The following is a 26,174-nucleotide window of genomic DNA, read 5'->3' as shown; positions in this document are numbered from 1 at the left end:
GGACTGTGGATCTCTAGAAAACCACCTTTAAAAGTGAGGAAACACCAAACCACAGTGCAAAGGAAACCAACCACCCATACCATCAAGCAGCCAACTCAAAAACTACTTGTTCAGGTTTAAAAACTTCAGTCTCTCCCAGCTAAGGTTTCCTCTATATTTTATGCAGAAAGGAGGTGCCAGCTATCCCATCTGAAGAGAAGCAGGTGCCATTGCAAGGAGGTTATTATTCTCTTGAAGGTAATTTAGTACTAAAAAAGGAAAGAAAGATGGGGCAGTAAAGATAACTATCATTTAGGAGAAAAGGAAATGAGCCTTCTAATAACTCCTTTTTGAACGGATCCAGCTTTGTGGGTGGGGACATTACCTCCTGTCAGTTAATCAGCTCTTGTTCTAGCATCTTCTGAGGAGGCCACAGCATCCTGGACCTTTCAGCTCCTTAGGGGCAGAAGACCTGGACCCAGGGTCTTGCTCTGACAACCTCAGGGTTTCGCGTCCATAAACTATTTTCTCTGGGCCCAGATTTTCTTATTTGGAAAACCAGGAACACATGAGATGACATTTCTCAAAATATTTTGCGAACTCCACTGTGCTACACAAAAACAAGTTATCTTTGTAATACTGTCATTATTTTCATACATTACAACCTATTTAAACTTCCAACTGCCAGGTTTTACTTGCTTCTAAATGTATCCATGGTGCCATTACTTGACCCAAACAAGTGTTAGTGTGTCATATCAACTCTGATTAACCTTCATGGAATCCCTTTGACAGCATGTATTGATTTTAATGTCTTTATTCTCGACCTTTCAGGGGCTTCTGTGGTCCAGCTCCTTTGTATCTGGGATATAGATATCTCTCCTACATGCTCCCTGCTGATATGTGAAATCACAGCTTGTGTCAACTGTTTTACGCCGTGAGTGATACTTCAGTAATAAATATAGTGCTGGCAGGAGTCAGTGTGTTTCTGCTTTTGAATGATCTTTGCTGTATGTGACAGTCTTAGCTTTATTCTTTCACGCATCTGCTAAACCTCCGAGGGAATTCCGAGTTACGTTAATTTGAGAAGCAATTCTATTTATGCACTGTACCATTTTGTCTTTCTTCCTTTCTTGTGTTGTAATTTTCAAACAAAACATCTAGTTAAGATTTGGGCTGTGAGTTCAATTAATTTCCATGATCATGGGAATCTATTAACGGAATTTTCATGGTTGGCAGAAAGGATATTATTGCAATATTATGGACATCAAGTGCTAATGAAGAAGAGGAGCGTTATGGAAAAAAAAGAAAAACCCTCCTCTTTCTTTTAAGATACACTTTGTACTTAATAAGAGTAAAGAAAATTAAACCTTATCATTTATTACTTAACATTAATCAAAAATATTATGCAAATGTAGTTGTGTATTTAAGTTCTATTTGTGCCCAAAGAACCAGTTCTCAAATGCTGGCCCAGTCACCCACTAGCAACTGGGTACTGGCGAAGTTCATTAATCTTTCTCAAGTTGAGTTTTCCCATCTCCAAGTGGAGAAAATAATAAAAACTGCCTAACAGGGGCACAGGGAAAATAAACATAACCTATTTTGATCACTCTTAGTACGGTACCCGGCCGCAGGTGCTCCATAAAAGTTATTTATTTGATCATGGAACACAGAATTTCTGTCTATCATAACACACCTAAATAGTAACTCCAGTGTGCTTGGTTATAGTTTCAATATTTCATTTGATATCAAGCAGTAAGTTGGGATTTGTAAGACTTGATATAACAATTATCATCATGGCTATCGTATATGACTGAAAAGGTTAAAAATTAAACAAAAATATGCCAAAGGTAATTAAGCCCCAAGTGGCTATTCTAAAATGATCTAATAATTTTACATCAAAATAATTATAACCTCAAACTTCTAAGTCACTGCTGTGGTCTAGGCTTGAATCCCAGCAGTGGGACCTGGAACAGACCCTGACCCTCTCTCTCAGCCCATCTTCTCGCAGGTAGAAGGGAAAGAGTGAGCAGAATGGTGCCACTTCTCCCTGAGGCCCACCCTTCTAGGGGCAGGCTCAGTGCCCTCGGGCACTTTACCCTGGGCTGTCTCACTCTCCTTCCTCCATAAGCACTGGTGTAGCAGAGTCACACTTACAGAGTTGTAACAGAATGAGAGCAGATAGATCGCACCCAGCTCTCAGCAAGTACTCAATAAAGAACGCCATTTCTCCTTATTTCTATTGCCATCCAGGGTTACTGTGAGCACTTTGTTATATGACACAGGAGTCCAGCCTATCATAACGTGCCTGGATAACAACCCGAGTTTGTCTAATGATAACCTCATTTCAGTAATCCATGTGACACTATGCAGTAAGCTAGGATTTACAAGACTTGATCTGACAATCATCATCATGGTTACCAGGTATTATCAAAAGAGGTTAAAAGCGAAACACATATGCCAAATATAGGTAACATAAAATAATTTAAATTTAATGTAAATTTATATATCTCTATAAATACACATTATAAATTACACAAATATTAATATAAAAGTAACTTTAAATAGAAAAACATAAAATGTGACTTGTTAATGGTATATTATTCAAGAATAGAAACATTTTCCTGGAGACTGTGACTTGATGCCAATAATGATGGTGACAATTTCTATTTCTGTTTGCCTATGTTGCTTTGTCACTGAGTAGGATATATAGACATGTATCTCGTACCTTCTGTGTATCCTCCGAGACAGCCAGGTGTTTGCATTCGAGGATGCAGCCTGGAGATGCGAAACAGGGCCCCAAGTGTCCTGCCGACTCAGAGGCAGAGCTGGGGGGTGGCTTTTCCTCTCTCACCTGCCTACTCGCTCTGGGAGGCCACAGGCGTGAAGGGATGCTGTGGAGAGCTGGGGAGGAGCAGCAGGGACCGGAGGAACCTAGCACTCCTGCAGGTTCTAGACAAGCTCACTTGGAAGTGGGAGAAAATGTCTGTCCATTAAGGATCCTGATGTACCTCATTCCAAACTCATCAGAGACCTCCGCCACCAGGGAAGGACACGTGTGCCACCAGGGTCCAGAGAAGGGGTACCAGGATCACAACAGAATCAGTCATTTCAGGGCCAGGGAACTTGGACTCTAGCTGGCTTTGCCCTGCACTTCGCGGAGGAAGACAGGGGCCCCGAGGATAGTGGGTGGGCCTTGGAGTCACACAATTAACTGACTGCAAAAATCCAGGCCCTCCCTCTGTATGCGTCAATCAGCTCCCCAAACAACCCAAGGCTCCATGGGCCCCCAAGCCTCCAACATCTGGAACTTACTTTTCTTTAACTTTACTTTTTATTATTTTATTTTGTCATGGTAAACATGACAAACATTTAATATGAGATCCACCTTCTTAAATATTTCAGGGTTCAGTACCGTGTTGTTGACAGAAGGCACAATGTTGTAGAGGATACCTCTAGAACGTGCTCATCTCGCTTAGATAAAACTCGATTTCCCTCTCCATGCAGTCTCTGGCAGCCACACTTGCGCTCTTTGATACTACGTATCTGACTATTTCAGATACCTCCTGTAAGAGGACTCACATGGTATTTGTCCTTCTGTGACCGGCTAATTTCACTTCTAGCAACAATTTCACTTAATGTCCTCGAGGTTCGTTGATGTTGCCACATAAGGTAGAATTTCCTTCTTTTTTAAAGCCTGAGTGGTATTCCGTTGTACGTCTCTACTGCATTTTCTTTATCCATTCATCTGTAGATAGACATTTAGGTTGTTTCCACATCCTGGCTATTGTGAATAGGGCTGCAATGAACATGGGAGTGCAGAGTGCTTTTCAAGATCCTGATTTCAATTCTTCTGGATGTGGAGAAATTGGAACCCTTGCATGCTTTGGATGGGAATGCAAAATGATGCAGCCGCTACTGGAAACATCGTGGAGGTTCCTCAAACAATTAAAAATAAAACTACCACACGACCCAGCAAGCCCACTTCTACATATTTAAGCAAAAGAACTGAAATCAGAATTGTGAAGAGATATCAACATTTGGAACTTTAAGAACAGAGTTTCACAGAAAAAACAAATGGCTCTCAATGAGGGTCTTTAACTGTCTGAACTGACCGTCTCTTATTGAGATTTAAATAAAGGCGTGGAGGTTTAATCAAAGACAAGGATGTATGAATATCACGGGTGAAATACGGGAAACCTTTTCATGAAACTTCAGTTTAAAAATGGTGGCACAAGAAAAGTTTCTCAAGTCTTTTTATCCCGTTCATACCTGAAATTGAAACCAACTCTTTTTTTATTGGCTGCTGTAGTGCTCAGGAAATTCAAATTGTTATACTTTTCACAAAGCTGTCCTTTACTGTGTAAATAACATTCCATTAGTATACAGTCATTTGTAATAAGCTTGGACTCAGAGAAGCAGCTGAAGCCCAGGAATAACAATGAAAGAAATGAGAGTAGGAAAGAGAACTCACAGGGAAGGTGAGACCTTGTGGCTGAACGTCAGGGGCACCACCGCGCCTGATACAGCAGCTCTAGGAGGGATGAATGATCACCCTCTTCTTAGTGGGGGAGACAGAGACTCAGAACTATCACCTGACTTGTCATCCAGCCAGATATCGGCAAGGAGATAATCAATTTCATGAATCCAAAATTCATAAATTATACTTACAGCCACTACCATTTTTTCCAATTTAAAGTGTCCTTACATTTGTTTCTTAATTCTGTTTTTATTTTCTCTTTTTAAAGGAACAGATCTAATATGGAATCAGATTTGTTCTTCCCTATTACAGTAGCTTCTTTGGCTGGAGAGCCCTGCAGAAAATACATGGACTCCCGTATTTTTTTTTTTTGGCTGTGTTGGGTCTTCGTTTCTGTGCGAGCACTTTCTCTAGTTGTGGCAAGCGGGGGCCACTCTTCATCGCGGTGTGTGGGCCTCTCACCATCGCGGCCTCTCGTTGCGGAGCACAGGCTCCAGACAAGCAGGCTCAGTAGTTGTGGCTCACGGGCCCAGTTGCTCCGCAGCATGTGGGATCTTCCCAGACCAGGGCTCGAACCCGTGTCCCCTGCATTGGCAGGAAGATTCTCCACCACTGCGCCACCAGGGAAGCCCCCTTAATTCTGTTTTTTAATGTTTAATTTTTATTTTATATTAGAGTACAGTTGATTTACACTGTTGTGTGCCACTATCTTGGTAGAAGACAAAACATCAAAAACAGACATATTTCATGGCCAAAGATTTCTAAACTGCAACCAGGATATGATCAACATACTACTTTACCTAAATAGCTATTAGTGTTTTTTAAAAAATCTTACAAATTGAACTGATAGGATACATTTTCTAAGCAAGGAAACCAAGCCCCTCCTTCATTCTGCTTATGTCCCTCATTTGGCATTCCTGCCTTAGAAGAGACAGAAACTGGAATAAATAGAAAAAAAAGCCATGCAGGAAAAAAATCAATGCTGCGCTTCTATCGTAAAAGAATAGATTGCTCCAGTGTACCATAATAACACCTTCCTGGAATTACATGGCCAGTAGATTAACTATGGTGGGGAAGAAAAAGAAAATAAAACTAAAATACCTAAAAACTTATATTAGCCTTCTTAGAAACATTCATGATATTACTCTGGATTTGAAAACTGATGTTATCTTTTTTCATAAACCATAATTCTGTAAATTTAGACACAAATAAAGCCAAAATACATGAACATTTTGGAAAGACATTCAGTTTTTACATTTATAATCATATGTATCACACACACACACACACACACACACACACACACACACACACATACTCCAGTGACTACGTAGGAGATAGGCTACTCTTTCTTTAATATAATTTTTCTTTCATTAAACTGTTTTTAAATGTAATAATTGAAGTCAGTTTGCAATAAGAAAATGAAAGACTTGAAATGTTTTCTGAGTTCTTCGTATTGCAAAGTTTTAGAGACTAAAGTGCAAGATCGACTCAGGTCATCCATCCCTGTGGTTTCCCCGCAGAGGAGACAAACCTTGATATGGGAGTGGAGATTCCAGTGTTAAATGTCGAAACACCAGGAACAGGACTGATATATTTCAGCAAAGAGTAAATCTACCACATTTGAACTGATTTCCTAGAACATGTGACTGTTCACAGATTTACCTGACGCATTTTCATAAATAATTTAAAATCTTAGCATCTGAAATATCAATAAATACGTCATCCTAAACTGGATACTAAGATTTTCCTTGGTTGAAAGCTAGTTCAGGGTGACCTGGAAAGAAGTGCCTCTATAATCAGTGATAGATTCGATTAAAGTTACTGCAAACTTTGCCAGTGCAAAGGGGAAGAAATCTAATTGCAAATCCCAATAACAGAAATCTCCTTGGGTTGGGCGTAATATCTGGCAAAGCATCTAATAATCCTCTTCTTCTCTCCAAATTTCTCAAGGCTATCTGGAGTGTGTGGTCTTTGCACCTCACAAAAACAAACTTTACAGCAACACAGAAACATCCTAAGCTTCATGAGCCAAGGTTACAAAATTGCTGCAAAGACCAACTGGAAGACCAGTGAGGAAGGGCGCCAAGCCAGACCTTCTCAGGCTGAACCTCTCCACAAAAGCACCTGCACTGTCTTTGAAGCCACTCTGCAGTGCCAGCACCAGGGGCAGACAAATGAAGTGAAAGCCCAGCAGTCTTTGGTGCTCAATCATTCTGACAGATGACACAGGACGAGCAACAACATGCCCTTGCACAAGTGGAATTTTATTTGAGAGTCTAAAGTGTTAAGGGAAATAGGACCCGTTAAGGCAGAAGAAAAACAAAACCATCATTTGTCTTTTATTCCCTCAGAATGGGCACCAAATGTGCTCTGACAATGGCCCCATAAAGGTTCTCAATCCTCAGTGTCTCAGGTTTGTCCGCATTTTATAACTTAGCGCAGGCCCGGTATGATGACCTTATTCCATTTCCCAAACCAAATATAGTGCCCAGAGTTAAGCAGACTGAAGTTTCTGTACTAGCTCAGAAATGAGAACTGGAAAACTCCTGGGGCAGTATATCCCACATGAGAATATTTATTCCAATCAGCCTTCAGGATACTCTGAATTTCCAGTATCTCCTCCAGACATTCTCATTAACCAGAATCTTGTATTTGCAGAGCATTCAGAGTTTGTAGAACACCTTGTGTTTGCAGAGCATCTAGTGTGTGCTGACTCTGGACTCCCAGCTCTAGACTGTGGGCTGGGGATGAGGAGGGCTACTCACCACACTACAGCCCGCACAGTCAGGACCATTCTCGCAGGTTCTGCGGCGAGCTTGAATGCCGCCTCCACACTGTGCTGTGCACCGTTCCCAGGGACCCCAGCCTGTCCAGAACATGTGTGGGGGGCACAGCAGATGCTCATTGCAGTATCTGTAATGAGGAAACCAAGAGGAAAAAAGCAAGGGTTTAGTGGAACGTGAGGCCACAGGCTTTCCACTCTCTGGCCCTGCACGGAATGTTGAACCCATGGGCATGCTCCGCGTGAGGGGCGTTTCGTGTTCTGGGTGGTCACCCAGGGAAGGAGGCGGATGTGGCGCTGGCCATGCTGTGTGTGCACAGACAATGGGATGCGGAGGAGACAATGAAAAAATGTCAGACTCACAATGCAGGATGGATCTTCCTGTGCAGCCAATTAGAGGAGAAACAAACAAAAAACCCTTCAAACAGACACTCAAAAAATGAGAACACATAGAAAATACCTAAGTAGGGCATGTATCTTCTAAACATAAACACTGAAAGATAAAGTAGGTTATGAATATAAAGGCAGCAAATTGTATTTGGAATTCATTTCTCATCCTCGAATCGAATAAGGCCCATAATCCTACTAATATAAGTCAAAGAAAAGTTAGTCTAATTTTAGCATGAAGCTTCAAGTCACATACTGCTAAGTTATTGTATTTTTAAATTTATTTGTAGACTCTCAGAATGATGTCCAGCTACCTTAATTTAGATGACCACCTGTTACCCAAAAAGAGTTGAAGTACTATTGACAATTAGTCCTATTTTTTAGTGATTGACTATACTTCTACATGTACATTCATACTGCCAATTTTTAGCCAAATATACATGGCCTTCCTTAGCCTTAGAAGGATCAAATTTCTCCTTATCTTTAATGCTACAAGTGAAATAAAGGGAAGTGAGGGAAACAAACAAAAAATAAGAAGGAAACAATCTGGCAAGGTGCAGGTTTACAGCTCATTAGGGAAGAAGATGTTATTCTGAATGTAGCCAAACTTAGTGAGACACATTTGGCAATTGTGTCTCGCTAAGTGCTCAAAATCACAAAGAGTACTTCCCTATCACAGGTGTGTCCAACCTGAAATGCATACAGGGAAACAGACCCAAGTCCAGGATGTGCAGGATAGAACACACTATCTTTATTTCCTTATTGAAGTAGACTTAATTTACAATGTGGTGTTAATTTCAGATGTATAGCAAAGTGATTCAGTTTATATATATATATATGATATACATTATATATATATTTTTTCATATTCTTTTCCATTATTGTTTATTACAAGATATTGAATATAGTTCCCTGTGCTATACAGTAGGTCCTTTTTTTTTTAACCTGTTTTATATGTAGTACTGTGTATATGTTAATCCCAAACTCCTAATTTCTCTCTCCTCCCTTTCCCCTTTGGTAACCCAAGTTTGTTTTCTATGTCTGTGAGTCTTTTTCTGTTTTGTAAATAAGTTCATTTGTACCATATTTTAGATTCGGCATGTAAGTGATATCATATGGTATTTGTCTTTCTTTCTGACTTACTTCACTTAGTATGATAATCTCTAGGCCCATCCATGTTGCTAGAAATTGCATTATTTCATTGTTTTTTATGGCTGTGTAGTATTCCATTGTATATGTATACAACATCTTCTTTATCCATTCATCTGTCCATGGACACTTAGTCTGCTTCCATGCCTTGGCTATTGTAAATAGTGCTGCTATGGGGGTGCATGTATCTTTTTGAATTAGAGGTTTTTTCCTGGATATATGCCCCAGAGTGGGATTGCTGGATCATATAGCAATTCTTTTTTTATTTTTTTAAGGACATTCCATAGTCAGAAAACACTATCTTAATGAGCAAAAAAATAGAGGTAAACAGCTGATTTCCAGAATGTAAGAGAGGTAATTCGGGGAACGTAGTTTCCTGACAGCAAATGTTGATACGATTCAACCGTCTTCCCATCAAACCAGGGACATTTAATGAAGAATGTGATGGATTCCGTAACAGGTACAGCCATGAAAAGCAAGAAGCCAGGCCAAGCTGAAGGGAGTCAACAGGATGAAGCACAGTGAGCATCAGTGGGCATCCTGGAAAAGAACAGAAGGTAGGAGTGGGAAGAGTGAAGTAAAAAGGGGATTGAGGGGCTTCCCTGGTGGCACAGTGGTTGAGAGTCCGCCTGCCAATGCAGGGGACACGGGTTCGTGCCCCGGTCCGGGAGGATCCCACATTCCGCGGAGCGGCTGGGCCCGTGAGCCATGGACGCTGAGCCTGCGCGTCCGGAGCCTGTGCTCCGCAATGGGAGAGGCCACAACAGTGAGAGGCCCGCGTACCACGAAAGAAAAAAAGGTGATTGAGGAGAAGTGAATAGAAAAAGGCAAAAGGAGTGGAATGATGTATCTTTACATGAATAGGGTGGAAGAATTTGAACTTTATTTGCAAGGAAGCAAGGAAATCCCACCAAGCTCCAGAGACAAAATAGCACTGTCAGAGTTAGAGTGAAGACTGGACAACAGGAGTTGATGTCTCCTCATCCTGCTGGCGCTGGAGCCCCTGAGGTGAGAGGAGCTCTCCATGCCTGAGCGAGGGGTCTGAGCCTCCAAAGGCTCAGGGTGAGGGGTCACATGCAGGACAAGTTTCTGGAGCAGATGCCGGCCAGGAGGGCATAGATGCCAGCCACCTGAGGGAGAGATAGCCCAAGGTGAACAAAGAGGGTGGTGATGGCAAGGGAAGGGACGGGACATCACATCCACGGCGTCTGGTAGAATGGGAAAAGATAGCAGCCGTGTGGACTACAGAAAAGCAAATAAGTAAACAGCAGAGTCCAAAGTCAGCCTCTCAAATGTAAGGAGGAGGCATGCTTACTTCTAGGGAGAGAGGGTTGATATCTCACAGCGGAAGGAGCCTTCAGAGAGTCGAGAACCAATCAGGAAAATGGTTAGGTCTCTAACTCTCCACATGAAAGAGTAGCCAGTGCAACTGAATACTTATCACTCTTCCTTGTGTGCTTGATTGTTTAAGACAGATCTGGGAGCTCAGGACTCTGGACAGTTTCACATGTGGGAAGGAAGGGGAAGGAGGCTTCTAATTAAGAGAGTGTGACCTCTAGATAGAAGAGCCAAAACAACACTGAGGACACAATAGATGAAAAGCGTCTGACCTCAGGAAGCCTGTGCAGATGTGTAGAGTTACCATAAGTAAAGCAAAGCATCCTGACTCCTTAGTGATTATTAGCATACACGTTGGTGCAAGGATTGTTCTGTGAGGCAACTGCCATTTGGTTTAAGAACGCATTTGGAAGAAGTAAGTCAAGAAAGCTCAGAACATCAGAACTTTCAGCATTTAATTCAAAATATCCATGTGTAGCTTCTCTCATTGTGGATAGAAGGCCACCTCCTGTTTCCAAGGTGATTTTGCCCATATTTAAAAAGGAGTCCTTGACTCCTTGACATGAATTTCAGCTTGCAGAAACAAAAACAAACCAACAATAAGAGTAGGGAGGGCAAAGGAAAATCTTACCAAAAATACTTATAAAACCCTCGACTTTTAATAAAAGGCACAGCAACTGAGCTCCCACTTCCCCACAGCAAAATAAATCCTAATGCATAAATCCTTTCTCATCTCTGCCTAGAGCAGGCCCTCCCTTGAACACGCTCAGCGTATTATTACAGCTGAAAGTCCACAGCTGGATAATTTGGTAACTGCGTGTAGCATAGAAATTTCAACCAGTGTTGTAAATGATTTACTTGGCCTCATTTTTAGGTGGTCAACAATGTACTTTCCCCCCTTCTCTTTCTCTTTCTATAGTAGTCCCATGACAAAAGGCACACCAGGATATGTGACTGTCGCCCTCTGCAAGGGAGGTCAGAGGGAACTAGAAATTGCCAGTTTGTCCCTTTATGTCTGGATTTCACTCACGAATTCAACCTGGGAGAGTCTGCTCAGAGGCTAAGCCCTTACAAGCTCCTAACTCTGGATTCTCTGCAATTTCAAGGAAGTACTGTCCCTCTGCCCCCCTAACTCCTTCACCCAACAAACACGTGCCACTGAGAGACGTACCTCTTGTTAAACTCCTGATTGGGCCTCTAGTGTCACAAACAACAATGGGCGTCTAAACTTAGTTACTCTGGTGACTCTGGGTGTGCAAGGATTTTTATTAATTTATGGATAAAATAGCTACACAGTAGACCAGCCATTGGTTCCTCATTCTCTAGTCCTTAACACACAGCTGGCTTTTACCAAATGATAAGCTAAACAGTTTTGAAATTTTATTTGCTCTCCTGGACCTCTAGCTTCTTAAAGCACTGACAGTCACAGATACATTTCATGATGCATTAAAAATTAAGATTTTAATTTTACCCATGACTACTCATTCTCATTTTGCATTTAAAAATGAATTAATAGCCCAGCAATATTTCTCCATAAATTATCCCTTTTTCCACAAACCTAGTCTCTGTGAAGAGCATTGCCTTTCACAATCCTGTATAGACTAGACTTTCAATAACGTATCATGTTCCTTGTCCTATTTCTTTATGCTACAAATTGTGTTCTGATGTGGTTCAATCCACGTTGGTTTCTCACTGAAACCTCTGTTAGCCTGAACCAATCAGAGCACTGTTAGAACTATTTTCTTCTCAGTTCGCCTTTAAGTGATTGTTCCTTGGCTGGGCCACACTGGGATAATGGAAACTTTTGTGGCACCAGAGAAACTGTACATGTATTGAGTCCTCCATAATATTATTTTTTACCCCAAGGGAAAGCTAAGGGAACCAGTAGGATAGAGTGATGATAATGACTTGCAAAGAGCATCACTTTGGTTCATCACAGGATTAAGTAAACTTGCCCATGAAGACGAAGAAAAATCATATAATAAACCCCCTTGGTTCCTGGGTCTCTTAACTTTGGTAATGCAGTGGAAAGACTCAAGCATGGTTTTCATGAGCCTTGCTTCCTGGAATTCACATCCTGTGTAAACCCCTCCCACTCAGGGTGGGTGGGACCTGGGACTTGTTTCTAACCAATAGAATATGGCAAAGATGACAGGCTGTCACTCCCATGAATATGTTACATAACAGTGTAATGTCCTTCTTTCAAGAAATTCTCTCCCTTGCTGGTTCTGAAGTAGTAAGCAGTCAGATGCGAAAGGCCCAGGTGGCAAGGAATTGTGGGCAGTTTCTGGATAACAGCTTCAGTCCAATGACATGGAAGGAACTGAATGTGGCTGACGACCATGGGATTTAGGAAGCAGTCTCCTCCCCTCTCCTACTGAGCCTCAGATGTGACCATGGCCACAGTCTACACCTTGGTGCACCCTTGTGAGATCCTGAAGCAAAGGACCCAGGTAAGCCCCGTCCAGACTATGAAACCACAGAAACTGTGAGCCAATAAAGCATGTGGTGTTTTAGGCAGCTAAGTGTGAAGTAATATTATTATGAATGACAACTAAGACAGATCTTGGCACCTAGGCATGTGGTGCTACTGTAAGAAATATCTAAAAATATGAAAGAGGCTTCAGGACTAGAGAATGAGTAGAAGCAAGCAGAATTTTGAAAAGCATGGTAGAGAAAACCCAAATCACCTTGAACAGACTGTTGGTATACATGTAGACTTTGAGGATGCTGCCAGTGAAGGTTTAGAAGGAGATAAAATAAAGAGTAAAGCTCAACAACAACAAAGCAAACCCAATTAGAAACTGGGCAAAGGCCTAGACATTTTAAAAAAAGGTATACAGATGGCCAATCAGCACATGAGAAGATGCTCAACATCATTCGTCTTAGGGAAATGTAAATCAAAACAACAATGAGACACTATACTTGCTAGGATGGCTATAATCAAAAAATGAAAAATAACAGGTGTTGGCAAGGATGTAGAGAAAGTGGAACACTTGTACATAGCTGGTAGGGATGTAAGTGATGAAGCCAATGTAGAAAACAATTTTGCAGTTGCTCTAAAAGCTAAACATGGAATTAATATATGACCTAGCAATTCTATACATATATACACACACACACTCCTACATATATATATACACAAAAGAACTGAAACAAGGACTTGAACAGATACTTGCATGCCAGTGTTCATGGCAGCATCATTCACAGTATCCAAGAGGTAGAAATAACCCAAATGCCAACTGAGAGGTAAATGGGTAAACACAATATGATGTAGCCATGCAGGAGAATATTATTCAGCCTTTAAAAAGCAATGAAGTTCTTATACACGCTACAGCATGAATGAACTTTGAAAACAATATGCTAAGTGAAATAAGCCAGACATAAAAATATTGTATGATTCTACTTATATGAAATCTCCTAAATAGGTAAATTTATAGATTAAAGGTTATCAGGGGTCAGAAGGAGGAAATAATAGGGAGTTATTGCTTTTTGGTTTCAGAGTCCCTGTTTGGGGTGATACAAAAGTTTTGGAAATAGTGTTATGGTTGTACAATACTGTATATGTAATTATGCCACTGAATTGAGCAGTTAAAAATGGCGAATTTTATGTTTTTATATATATATATATATATATATATCTTTAGCTCAATAAAGAAACTAAAAGAAGATAGGATCATATTATTAGAAGCTAGAAGAAGGGAGACCCTTGTCATACAACGAAGAGAGCTTCCAAATTTGTTACCGCAGTTATATGGAAAGAGAGACTTGGGTTATATAGCTAAGGAAATTTCCAAGCAAAGTGTTGAAGGTGCCACCTGGTTTCTTCTTGCTGCTTATAGTAAAATGTGGAAGGAAAAATAATTGAGGGAAGCAATAGTAAATGGAAAGAAACAGGTCTGGATGGTTTTGGAAATTCTTGGCCTCTCCTGATGGCAAAAGACGCTAAAACGAAGAAGCAACTTCTGAGCACTGTCAGGAAAGGTGGACATAGAGTAAAAAGCTGAGGGTGTGACTGTACAACCTTTTGTTAAAACCTCAGAAACATCAAAAGATCAGAGTAGTGTTCAGTCATACAAGGAGTCCTTTCAAAAGATCAAGAGCAAGAGTCGCAGATCCTTTCAGTCACAAGCAAGCTGGAGGGTGTTGTCCCTCAGCCATCTCAGCAGGAACCCCAGGTAGAGAAGGGCTATCTCAAAAAGATCTATGGGTGTAGATCTCTTCAGCGGAGTAAACCCCAAGGAAATTCACAGAAGACTTATAGAGTTTATTTCAGCAAAAAGATCGCCAGCTTAGACTGAAATGTATGGAGAAAGTACAGATGAAATGAGGCTGTTGGAAACCCAGACTTGTCCTGGCAGGAATCAGGCTGATTAAACTGCCCAGCTGGAAGCACATGCTACCTTTCATGAGAAAGGAAGGATGATTCAGGAAACAGAAGTGAGAGCCCAGAACACAGAGCTAAGAATTGTGGAGAATCATGGCCAAGCTTTGAAACTTAGTCAAGCAACTCCATACACTTGTCTGAATAGATTTCAGAATTTCAATGGAAATTTCTTTGTACTTTCCATTTCCCCCCTTTTTCAACAGGACTATCTGTAGCTGTAACCCTTTGCCTGTCCCACCATGGGTTCACTGGGTGTGTTGGTGGCAGATAACGTGTCTCTCATTTTAAAGATGGACAGACTGAGATGAACTACACCCAGGAAGGCTCATTCACATATGGGTCTGACTTAAATAAGGTTCTGGACTTTGGGGAAATGATTGAATGGTATAAAATTTTGTGGAAACTTGGGAGGGCAGAAATGCATTTTGTACACGGCAGGGACACATAATCGATGCTGGCAGATAAACTATATGGTGATCCCAATGATCCCTGCCCTTCTGATGTTCATATCCCGTGTAATGTACCCCTCTTGATTGAGGACTGGGTCTGTAACTTTCTTCTAGCCAATAGAATATGGAATGGTGGAGGTTTGTCGCCTTTGTGATGGCATTACATAGGAGAGTGATGTCCATTTTGCAAGGAGATTCTCTTCCTTGCTGGATTTGAGGAAGAAAATGACCATATTGGGAAGGCTCACTTGGCAAGAAACTGAGGACCGTCTCAGGCTGACAACTAGTGAGACGCTGAGATCCCAGACTGACAGCCCACAAGGCACTGAATGCTGATAACAGTCACATGATCTTGGAAGTAAATCCTTCCCCAGCTGAGCCTCAGATGAGACCACAGCTCTGGCTAAGCAGAGAGCCCAGATGAGTCATGTAGGAACTCCTGGTCCACTGAGACTTGAGTTAATAAATGTGTGTTGCCTTAAGCCATTAAGTTTTTGTCACACAGCAGGAGAAAACAAATACAGACAATGACATTTGCATTTTGATAATATTTATACACAGAGATCCATTGCTTCATCCTTGCTGGTAGCCTTTTTAGGAGTCAGTGCTTCTATTCAGTTTCTGCTACTCAAGAAAATCATTTTCCAGGAAGTTTCAGAACAGAAAAACAAAATGCCCATGCCTTTTAAAGTACAGCTAGAATATAAGTTACATATTTTCTTTATCCATTATGTAGAAAAAATGATGTAGCTATTTCTGAGATCTCTGTTGCAATAAAGCTCTCATTGAATTTTTCATATATTGGAGATTTTATCCCAAATCAAAAGTCACTGACTGTAGTCCTAACATTAACTTCGGGACTTTGCCAGGAGAGCCAATTTATTCATTTGTGGCCACTCAGGAGTTCTTTATGGTTGATGGTGTTCAAATAAACACAATGTGATTTTATTAATGATTGTGTATGTCTAGTCCGTCGTCTTTTGTACCTTCTCAGGGAGACAAGGCTCTCCTTTAATCTCGAGTTTAGTTCTCAAATTTCCCTTTTTTCAGAATCAGAATGGTATTTCTTTATGTTACTTAGGTAGAGAGACTTCCTGCATAACATGGCAAAGAAACCTAAGAACCGTTTGTTTGTGAAGACCAAGAAACTGATATCGTGTGTTTGTCTTTTCTAGTTTTCATTATTTTCTTGAATGCTCCCTAGAAAGGCAGTTCCAAAGGGAGACTTCCCCGGGCCACAGGCCTTGTTCTTATCATCCAGGCGTCTCTTACTTAAGTCCCAATATTCCCTTCTTAAGCAAATATTCATCTAGCCCAAATGAGTGTTTCTTCTGTAAAATAAGAATATATTAAGTGTAAGTTCCCCAAACACATTAGCCATCCTGATCTCTTTCTGAAAATGAAGCTTTATGAACACTTGTAAATGGATACAGAACATACACCTATGTTAACCACAGAATTAACCAGCTTCTTCCTTCCTGCGTGCTCAGCCTGGGAAAGGTGATAACAGGTGTGAGGTTGTGGAGGTGCCGTGATTTTAGGAGTGGCTTCGCACAGATGAAGGCGACTTTGCCTGAATGGGCTCTATTACGTGACAACGTATAGCATTTTACAACTTCCAACCAATTTAAATCTTATAACCCTGGGAAATAGCAGGGAGACAACTTCCCCATAATCGACGTTCTCACTTATCAACTGGCGTCAGATTGGAAATGACAAGCTTATGCAAGTCTGTCACTGGGGGCTACTACAAAAGCGACCAACCCTGCTTTGTAAAAGTCATCCTTCATTTTTCTCTCTGAGTCAAAAGAACAAAGTCTTAATTGGTGATTTAGGAACACAGTGAAGAAAGAAAAAAAAAATGATTCCAGTTAATTTCAGGTTGTGGTAAGTATTTAGTAGAGAATTATCTATACACTAAGTCTGTGGTTTTGTCTATATAAATATTAATCACATAGCAAATAACTGCATACAGTATTTTACTGAGGCTCCCACTGAACCCATTTCACTGGCTTGGTCTTCTGCCAGCCTTCAGTAGGAGTTCTGTAGGAGTTGTTCCACGTGTGGATGTATTTCTGGTGTATCCGTGGGGAGGAAGGCGATCTCCGCGTCTTACTCTTCCGCCATCTTCCAGTAATTCCAGCGCCTTACTACATTTTAATTAAAAAGTACTGAAAGCCAGCTTGTTTCTCATGGATCAATAGGATAAGTTTATGTGATATGGGGAGTAAGAATCCTGAAAGTGATGTGAAATTCACCTACTTGGATTTTCTCCCATAAACGAGAATGTACTTTAAATATGCAAGAAAGAGTCAATTATGACAACTGTAGATTTTATGAGGCCAAAACCAAATGTCTGAGTCTATAGAAAGCAACAAACTGTTAAATGCGAGACTGAACTCAAATGTCCCTATGAAGTGTGGAAAGCTTAAAATACACGTGGAAAAGGATCCCCCCTTCTGGGTTGTCCTGCAGCTTCACTGAGGGTACCTGTTAATAGACAAGTGCGTAGTTGTAAATATAACCACAATACTGACTATGTTCTCACCTACATGCCAGTGCTTCATTTAGTTGTGATGGAAAACTTACCTCATCCGAGCAATACCATCTGGACCCAGGACCAGCTCAGGCCCTATTCAGGATTGGAGGTTTGAGACTTGAATTCAATTCTAGTTGAATTCTGACAAGAACAATCATTCTCCAGCAGACCCATAGGCTTAGTCTCTGGGGAGCCCAGCACAGAGATGCCCACTGTCCTTGCACCTCCAGTCCCTTGGAAACTGCTCAGCTGAATGAACTGTGCAGGCTCCACGGCGGCCCAATGATGCTGTCAACCCCAAGCTTTGGTCAAAATTAAAGAATGCCAGAAAAAGAGGAGGGTCATCCAGCTCAACAGAAAGGGATGCCACAGATAAGCTGAGCCGGATCCAAAACTGAAGCTGCAGGGGAACCGACCACACTGGGATGACAGTAAGCGCGAGGATGGCGATGCCGGGAGCAGAGAGGGTACATACCTTTCCTCGCGGTTCTGTCCCACACACACCCGGCCCCCGTGTCGCGGAGTAGGGTTGCTGCAGGACCTCTGGCGCACCTGGAAGCCGATCCCGCAGGTGGTGCTGCAGGGAGACCACAAGGTCCAGGGGGTCCAGCCTCCACTCCTGGGGGAGGAAGCCACGGGGTCATTGGGTCCAACTGGCTCGGAGCCCAACCTCTGTCTGCACCCGCCCCCAAATTCACACGTTCCCGACACGGACCACTGACTGTGGGCTGTGAAGGAAAAGCCCGCAAAGAGCCATGGGAATAAAGGTCCTATCACAGGAACCTCAATCACTGTGAGGTTTTCTTCCCCACGTATCTGATTTTAGAATCAAAATAGAAAATCTGAGAGTCAAGTTTTAGCAATATTAGGAACAATTAAGAAAGTTTAGTTATGAAAACATTAAACTAATGAAAAATAATGTTATTTCACTGAAAAGCAGTTAGAGATGAATCCCTGAAACCTGAGAGCTTATGAATTTAGTTGACTTGTACCATGTCAGTTATCATCTATGAAAACTGCACATTTGAACAAAATACTCATCTAAATGTTTATTTTAAAAATCTGTTCACATCAGTGAAAATCAGTAACTTTCTCGATGGCATTCACATTGATAAAGAGCACCGTAATGTGCCAGGTTTTAAAACAAGCTTTATTAAAAATGAAGAATGGGTATTTTAAATTCAGATTCTTGGCTATTTTCTTGCAATTTGACAAAGACATAGTATATAAATAGGAAGTGCAAATTGCATATATCTTTATTTATGTTGTTATACATATAAAATAAGGTAGATATATTAAAAATGTAAAATAAAAGAAAATGAACCACTTTTATAAAAGTGGTTTACAAAATAAACTGCTACTAGCAGCTAGAGAAAATTTTTGTTCGATATTGTATTTTTTCCTTAACATGACTGCATGTAGAATATTTATAATTTAAATATATCCCTTAGCAGTTTGTCCCTGCTATTTAAAAACAAGCTATAGGAATAAATAAAAAATATTTTTAAGTATTAAAATATCTGTTAAATCCAGAGTCCAAACTCCCACACAGATGGTTTACTGCATGTAGAATTTTTTTTATTTCTCTAATTGCATATGTGTTTCTAAATAGCTGTTACTCTCATCTATAGGATTTATAGTTCCACTGAAAAAAATCAACTCACATGAATTCTTATTTTACTTTATATGTTCCTTTAAAAGCGTGGCGGTCCACAGCTCAAGGTACAAACAACAAATTACGTATGTAACTTCTAACACAATTTCAAATGCAAGTTCCTCTGAGAAAATATTTAGTGTATTTCATATTTCCCTACTTTATCTTCTGAAACTTAAAAATAATCTCAATAAAATATAAATGATACCTCGATATGCAATACAATAACAAAGCTGCTTTGTGATCATTTAACCAAAATAACACAAAATAAGACAGACTTCCCAATTTGCTTCTAAAAGTAATTAGTATCTTATACGTCATTACCTACACAATTTTAAAAAGTATCCAAGTAATTCATTGAATTACATGCAAAAATAGCAATTTCAACATGAATAAAATGACATTTTTACTTTCAAAGTTTCTTTATATATGAAAAAAATGGTTAGATAATGCAGGAAACACTGCTTCCAAAATTGTTTGGAAATTCTTAATTTCCTACACCTTTTAACAAACGTGACATCTGATGATATAGTCTCCTTACAATCTATGGAACCTGCTGTATACAGGGAGGTAGGTAAATGGAAGTGTTTGTAAATAATAGGAGTATAATACCTGAGGGAATAAATGAATATACTGTCCATGAGTGTGACTATTCTATGGAGCTGGGTTTGCACAACTTAGAAACGCTGCTTTGCGGCAGACGTAGTAGCAGGCTACCAAAGAAGTAAGCATATATCAGCAGATGGATCATTTTTGTGATGAAGTCAGTCCAAAACAATCCACTTATGCATTTAAAACATCACTAAATCAGGTTCATTTATTTGAATTTTAGTCTTGAAATAACCACTAATTGTATCACGGCTCTGCTTAGTGAATGACATTCCACAGCTAGAACCAGAGCCGAGGAGGTATCGATAAACAAGTCACAGTAAGGCCTGTGATAGTCCTTGTTTTCCATGAAACAATATAAAAAAGAATATTACTCATTGACTATAATCTTCCAACAGTAACAGTTCTATGGCTTTTATAAAGTTTCTGCCAGGCATCGTGGAAACCAACTTAGCTTTATAGAAATAATGCAGTGCATAATGCAAGGTTGATATGTTGTAGTTTTCTGTTAATGACACAAATAATGTAATCTCTGTAGCCCTGATGGGCTCCTTTCAACTTTGTGCAGTGATCTGAGCTGGCCTATGGAAAAGGTGAGCAGAGGGCAAAATCCGCCCTTGTGGCTTGCCTTTCCTTATCTGACGGACCTTCTCCTCTTGGGCAGACAGAGCCCTCACGCCCTGGGTTCCCGTATGGTGTGGTCACCCAACGTGCTTTTCAGTGTTAGTGATGTCACAGACAACTCGCCCAGAGGTCTCTGCATTCTAAATAGGCTCCTGGAGAGAAGATAACACTTAATAAAAATATCCTACATGAAGTGAAGCAGAAGAGTTCGGAGACTGATCCAAGAAGCTTTCCTGGTGCTTGCTTTTTAAAATTTTTAATCTTTTTTATTGAAGTGTAATCTACTTCCAATGTTGTGTTAGTTTCAGGTGTCCTGGTGCTTGTTTTAAAATATGAAATGTTGCTGTGGTCACAGTGCTATAGGTGATGCAGGGAAGGGAGGACCAAATTGAGTATAGTTGTAAAAGAAAAATCAAACAAACAACAACAAAACGATATACAAAGGAGACAGGAAACCTACTCCACGGATCACACTGTTTGAACCATTCTCCGGGTTACCCAGCAGCAGATGTTAGCTGAGCTGGGACGTTCGGAGCAGAGTTGTGTGATTAAGGACTTGGCTTCTATCTCCCAGCTACTGGGAGATAGTGTGCGGTAGTGGACGCTATGGTCTGCCTTTCTCCAGATGCTGAGGGTGTTGGTGGTTACGACTGACTCTCAGGTGAGAGGATCTAACAGCATCAAAGAGCTGCCAGCTCTGGAGCTTCCTGTGCGACCAGCTGAGGTCTTTGTGCGGCCTGCAGCCCAGCTCTGCCCAGCTTCCTGCTCCCCTCCCCCACCCCAGCTGCAGATGCTCAGAGCCCTCTGCAGTTTCATTCCCGCACACAGACGATCTCGCTGTCACTGGTTCTCCGGACCAACCCAGGATGGACACAGGTTTTGCTCCTAGAGAAAAGTCCCCTAAGAAGGTATAGGTAAGGACTTCCCTGGTGGTCCACTGGTCAAGACTCTGCGCTTCCAATGCAGGGGCTGCCGGTTTCATCCCTGGCCGGGGAACTAAGGTCCCACCTATATGTATGTAGAACTGAATCACTTTGCTGTACACCTGAAACTAACGCAACATTGTAAATCAACTATATTTCAATAAAAAAATTTTAAAAACAGAAGGTATAGGTAACAAACGTTGAAAGTTGCAGACTTATTGTATTTAGATGACAAAGTCCTGTCAAGGCTTCAAGGCTTCCTTGACGTTCTACCTTTCTGCTTAGCTAGTTACAATTCTCTCTCTCTCTCTGTTCCTCCCTCCCGCCCCAGGAATTAGAATTCAGAAGTGACATACACATTCCTGTGTTCATTTTAATTATAAAATTAAACCAGATTTTCCTGATTGATAGGAAGTCTGACTTGACCCTGGTTTGATAATAAAGTCTGGCTTAGCTAATTACCTTATATTGTGGGTTCATTTCCATAAATTGAATGCCTTTAATCTGCGGCTCCAAGATAGTGAGAAAACAAATTTAAATGATGTGATACAATAAAAGCGTTTAATCAAAGATATTATATTTGCAAAATGTATTGAACTAGCAATATTTTGAATTTCCCAACAGTTTCTGAGTATAGTGGATTAAACAACTACAATGATAAATAAAGAAGAACAGGTTTAATTTAGCATCATTAGATCAGTCTCTGTAAAGACTTTTGGATGTACTTTGCACAAATTGAGGAAGCACTTGACGTTGCTGACTGAGCCAAAAAATATGGGTTTGTAAGTTAGGTGGTTTCCAGTTTTTTGCTTCCAACAAAATTGAGGCCAACATAGACAGGTTATCAACTGATAAAGGGCATTATAAACAATCTCTGATGTTAGATTACCATACTTTGGGCAGACAGCTTCAAAGGAATATGTAGACTAGGAGTCCCCTGCTGCTAGAACAAAAAGCATTTGCTGCCAACCGGCCAAATCCACTTGCTCCATTGTCTCTTTCCTTTGACAGCATCAGTGGCTTCCAATGGTTAGAAGCAAGTTAGCGGAATGGGCCGTCTCTCCAGACCCTGCCCTGAGGTGGTTCATAAGAAAGAAGGCAAATCTCAGATAGAATCTGGTGACACACACGAAACTGTGACATGACCTGTTTTTGTAAATGATGGAGTCCCAGCTTCCTATCCCTCAGGCATGCTGAAATGTACACTCATGAGGGAGTCACGTGAAGCAGATGTGATGCTGCTGACAGCAGACAGCTGCTCTAGCCAGCTTTCTACTCAGAGCGGGGAAAGGTATCCTACTCCGTTATCAGGGCAGATGCTACCCCCCAATCCACGCAAGGACAGAGATGCATGCACGGTGTATCAGCTCATGTATTCTTGGACACACCCCTTAATTCATGAACCCAAATTTATCCCTAACAGCCCACATACCAGTAAGTGACGCTCTCACGCACATTTGGAAAGCAATACGCACTGTTAGAAGCGGGCTCCTCTACAGTGTGAGCACCAGTGTAGGACAGTTTCGGTAGTTTCAGAAGCGGCCCCTAGAGTGATATTCCTGAATCTGTAAAGGACGGATCTAGGGTAGCGACTAAAGTTCCCGTGATGTAGCTGTGATGGGACAGCTGTCACTCACAATGTTTGTACTTGGACAGTGTGGTTTCCGGGCGCGGTGGTCTTCATAGCAAGTTTCTCACCTGCCCCCTAAAAGAATGGTGATAAACTGGATACCTCTCAACTACTTGTAAGTTGGCATCGAATTTTTTTTCGTCAAAAGCTTCAGAAGTTGCAAAGGTATAATTTCTGTTACATCACTATTTAAATGTGTGAGGGAATTTAAATGCCACAGTGATTTGATAGCCACCTTCCCATTTAAAAACTTGCTGAGCAGGGTCTAATTAAACATTCAGAAATTTTATGCTTTTCCTTCTTCTAACATCATGCACTCTCAAAATACTTTCCCTCATCTAACAATGAACACATGAATAGGTTTAGATTTGTCTCAACATATAAACAGGCTTAAATCTAATTGGTAATTGTTTAAATTGAAGTACAGTTGATTTACAAGATCGTGTTAGTTTCAGGTGCCCGGTACAATGGCTCAGTTACACATACATATGTATATTATATATATGAATATGTATATATGTATATTACAAACCTAATCTGTAATTTTAAATCTACTCTCATAGATCACGTCATTTTTAAGTGGTAAGTGTCCCTGTCTTTTTCTGACATTTCTCTTGAAGAGGGAAGGCACGTATTAGAAGTGCTTTCCTAAATTCCTCTGCAGGCTGAGCTCACACGTGAGTTTAAGCCCGAGTGTTGCGAGGGACACACCTGGAACAGTTAGCGATCTCCATGCGGGGGCCCTCGCACTGCCAGCCGCCGCACTGGGGGGCCGGGCTGTCGCAGGAGCGGGTCCGGCAGAGGCAGGATCCCACGGTGCTGCCGTCAGTGTGCGTGCATGGCGTCCACGCTGACCACGCGCCGAAGTGCCCATCCACGGTGAGATTCCTCATCTAGGAAGCAGATACAAATGTGGGTGTCAGAAAGGGTCAAGGCTGCAAACATAATAGGGAAAAAATGAAAGGTCTCCCACAAGACCATCAGAACTCATCTGGAATATTTCATATTACGATTAAAAAGAGAGGAACAGAGATGTATTTTGAAGTAAAGCTGCAGAGGTCATCGGTGGAGACAGTGATGGAGGAGAGGGAGGGGAAAAAAGAGGCAGAGGGGAGGAGGGGGCAGAAGAAAAGAGGGATAAGAAGGATATGGTTCTATCTGCCTCCCTCAAGGAGGAGGGGGAGATGTAACGACTTGTCAATCAAGCGATACTAGGCTTGTTCACTCATGTGAGAAACCCAAGGAACAAGAAGAATTGGAGTAAAGAATCACATCTGTACTACTCTGTTGCATTTTTATGTACCTTAAAATAATGCAAGATTGGTCAGCTAGCATTATGTAAGACCTGGCCTCAAAAGTCACCTCAAACTGACAACATTTAATTGATAACGTATTAAAAGAGTGTGTATTAAGCAACCGGAACCTACTAGTTGTAAGGCGCATCCCCGTCAAACCCGTCCTATATCCACCCTTCAAGAGTTTGTAAGCTGGCCAGGAGGAGCTGGACCGCTCATCATTACTACAAGTAAATCCAGTGATGGAGCTCTGAGCAGGGGCTGTGGGCGGAGAAGGGGCTCTCGGCAAACTCGCAGGATCCGGAAGGACGGTTAGGAGGCTGCGCTGCGCCCTGAAGCACGAGAGAGGCGCCAGGTGACGGAGTCGTCCGGGGCCGCCGAGGGGAGCAGCCTGAGCGATGACAGAGGGGAATGATGCTGCTGTGTGCTATTGAGGGCAAGCAGGCTCTAATGTCGCTGGGACGCGAGCAGGTGGTCCAGAGGAAGCAAAACGGAGAGCTGAGCTAGGAGCCACGGCAGGGTCTGAACAGAGGGCCCGGATGCTCTGTGATGTGTACGTTCTGAGGGCCTCCAGGGAGCGTGGAAGGCAGGGGCCTCTCTGGCGGGCACCCCGGCCCATGGTGACTAGCTCCAGTGCAGGTGGAAGACCGCACGATGTCACCGTAAATCTGACCAGGGAATTTTCTCAGGAGCTAGAGTGTCCTCCAGATTTGAGAGTCTTGGGACCCAGCCTTCAGATCACCCAGACCCCAAAAAGGAATCTCCCCTCTGAAAAGGGACAGAAGAAGGCCTAAAGTCCAAACCTCCTAAATTTAACATGGGGCCTTATGCATTTCTTAGAAAATACGACAAACGAAGAGAAGGGATCACAAGTAAGTTACGTGCTTTCACGTTACTCCCTGCTGCCCCACCTTCTCGCCCAAATGGTCCCACCCTGGATGATTCTGGGGGATTAAAGACTCATCATTCACGCAGGAGAGGACTCCACAGAGGAGACAGTTAATTTCTCTGGGGCAAACTCTACCTGCACGACACAGTTTCAGAACAAAGCTGACACCATATTTTGTGTGTGAAAATCCAAGTGAGCTTTACCTCTGCTCTGTATCCAAATACAACAGGAAAGAGTAAACGTTAAGCATGTTCATCTCCTCTGACCTGGCTGGTTGCCCATCTCCAGCTGCCACAGTTATGACTCTACCCCTCTTGTTTCTTATCGATACTCCAAGACTGTACACTCCCACTAACCACACCTGGCTATTTCTATAAGAAGCAGGGACAAAAGGGAAAGGATGAAACTGCATGATCCTCTGGATTCAGAGTGATTCACCGGATCCCACCCAGAGTGAGGCGATGTACAAAGGCAGATGTTTCCTAAGAGGAAAATATCCCCATTTCTAAGGTCCTGTAATCTCCCCCGTCCCACCAGGATAAGAATACAGCTCCTACCATACGGTGACCTCAGTGTTTTCTTGGAGAACAGACCCCTGCGTTCGAGGGGGTTCACACCACGAATTTCTCCCTGAATTTGTTGTTAAAGCAGCAAAGGCCCTGCCACTTGAGAGTTTCAGGATTCCTCCTCCATCCTTTAACAGCCCTCTTGCTGCCTCTGGCCGAAAGGGCTCTCGTGCAGGTAGAAAAGGGATCAGCAGATGCTCGCACTGGGGTTGACCATGCTCACAAGTCCAAACACCTGCCCGCTATGTAAGTGTGGCTATGACTGTTCTCACGGTAAAAGCATGAAGCCCTTGCTCATGGAGCCAGCATCAGTAATAACAGGGATCACACAGCATATTTGTATAATATCTACACAGTATAGGTCCATATTATTTTGACTGATCGTGATCATTACTATTACTTTGTGAATGTGCTCTGAGTCTGGGGAGCCCCCCTCTGCTGCTCTGCCTCAGGGTGCCGTGCGGGGCTGGGCATGGGGGCTGACGCACCAGCTA

At 41.9% G+C, this 26,174-nt stretch overlaps 1 protein-coding gene across 2 annotated transcripts in view; it reads right to left on the bottom strand.

The window, feature by feature from the left end:
• The window catches only part of SEMA5A (semaphorin 5A), a 346,899-nt gene that overhangs the window by 46,865 nt on the left and 273,860 nt on the right, over positions 1 to 26,174 (bottom strand). For both annotated transcript variants that reach the window (XM_024752519.1, XM_024752520.1), the window contains exons 13-15: positions 23,642 to 23,823; positions 17,966 to 18,109; positions 7,225 to 7,372 (exon numbers count right to left, since the gene is read on the bottom strand). In XM_024752519.1, the coding sequence (XP_024608287.1) occupies positions 7,225 to 7,372; positions 17,966 to 18,109; positions 23,642 to 23,823 (474 nt within the window). The remainder of the gene's footprint in view (positions 1 to 7,224; positions 7,373 to 17,965; positions 18,110 to 23,641; positions 23,824 to 26,174) is intronic.

This window comes from Neophocaena asiaeorientalis, unplaced genomic scaffold, assembly GCF_003031525.2.
Source record: "Neophocaena asiaeorientalis asiaeorientalis breed wild unplaced genomic scaffold, Neophocaena_asiaeorientalis_V1.1 scaffold52, whole genome shotgun sequence".
Classification (NCBI taxonomy): Eukaryota; Metazoa; Chordata; class Mammalia; order Artiodactyla; family Phocoenidae; genus Neophocaena; species Neophocaena asiaeorientalis.
The sequence above is the reverse complement of the archived record's forward strand: the minus strand, read 5'-3'. Positions and strand labels throughout refer to the sequence as shown.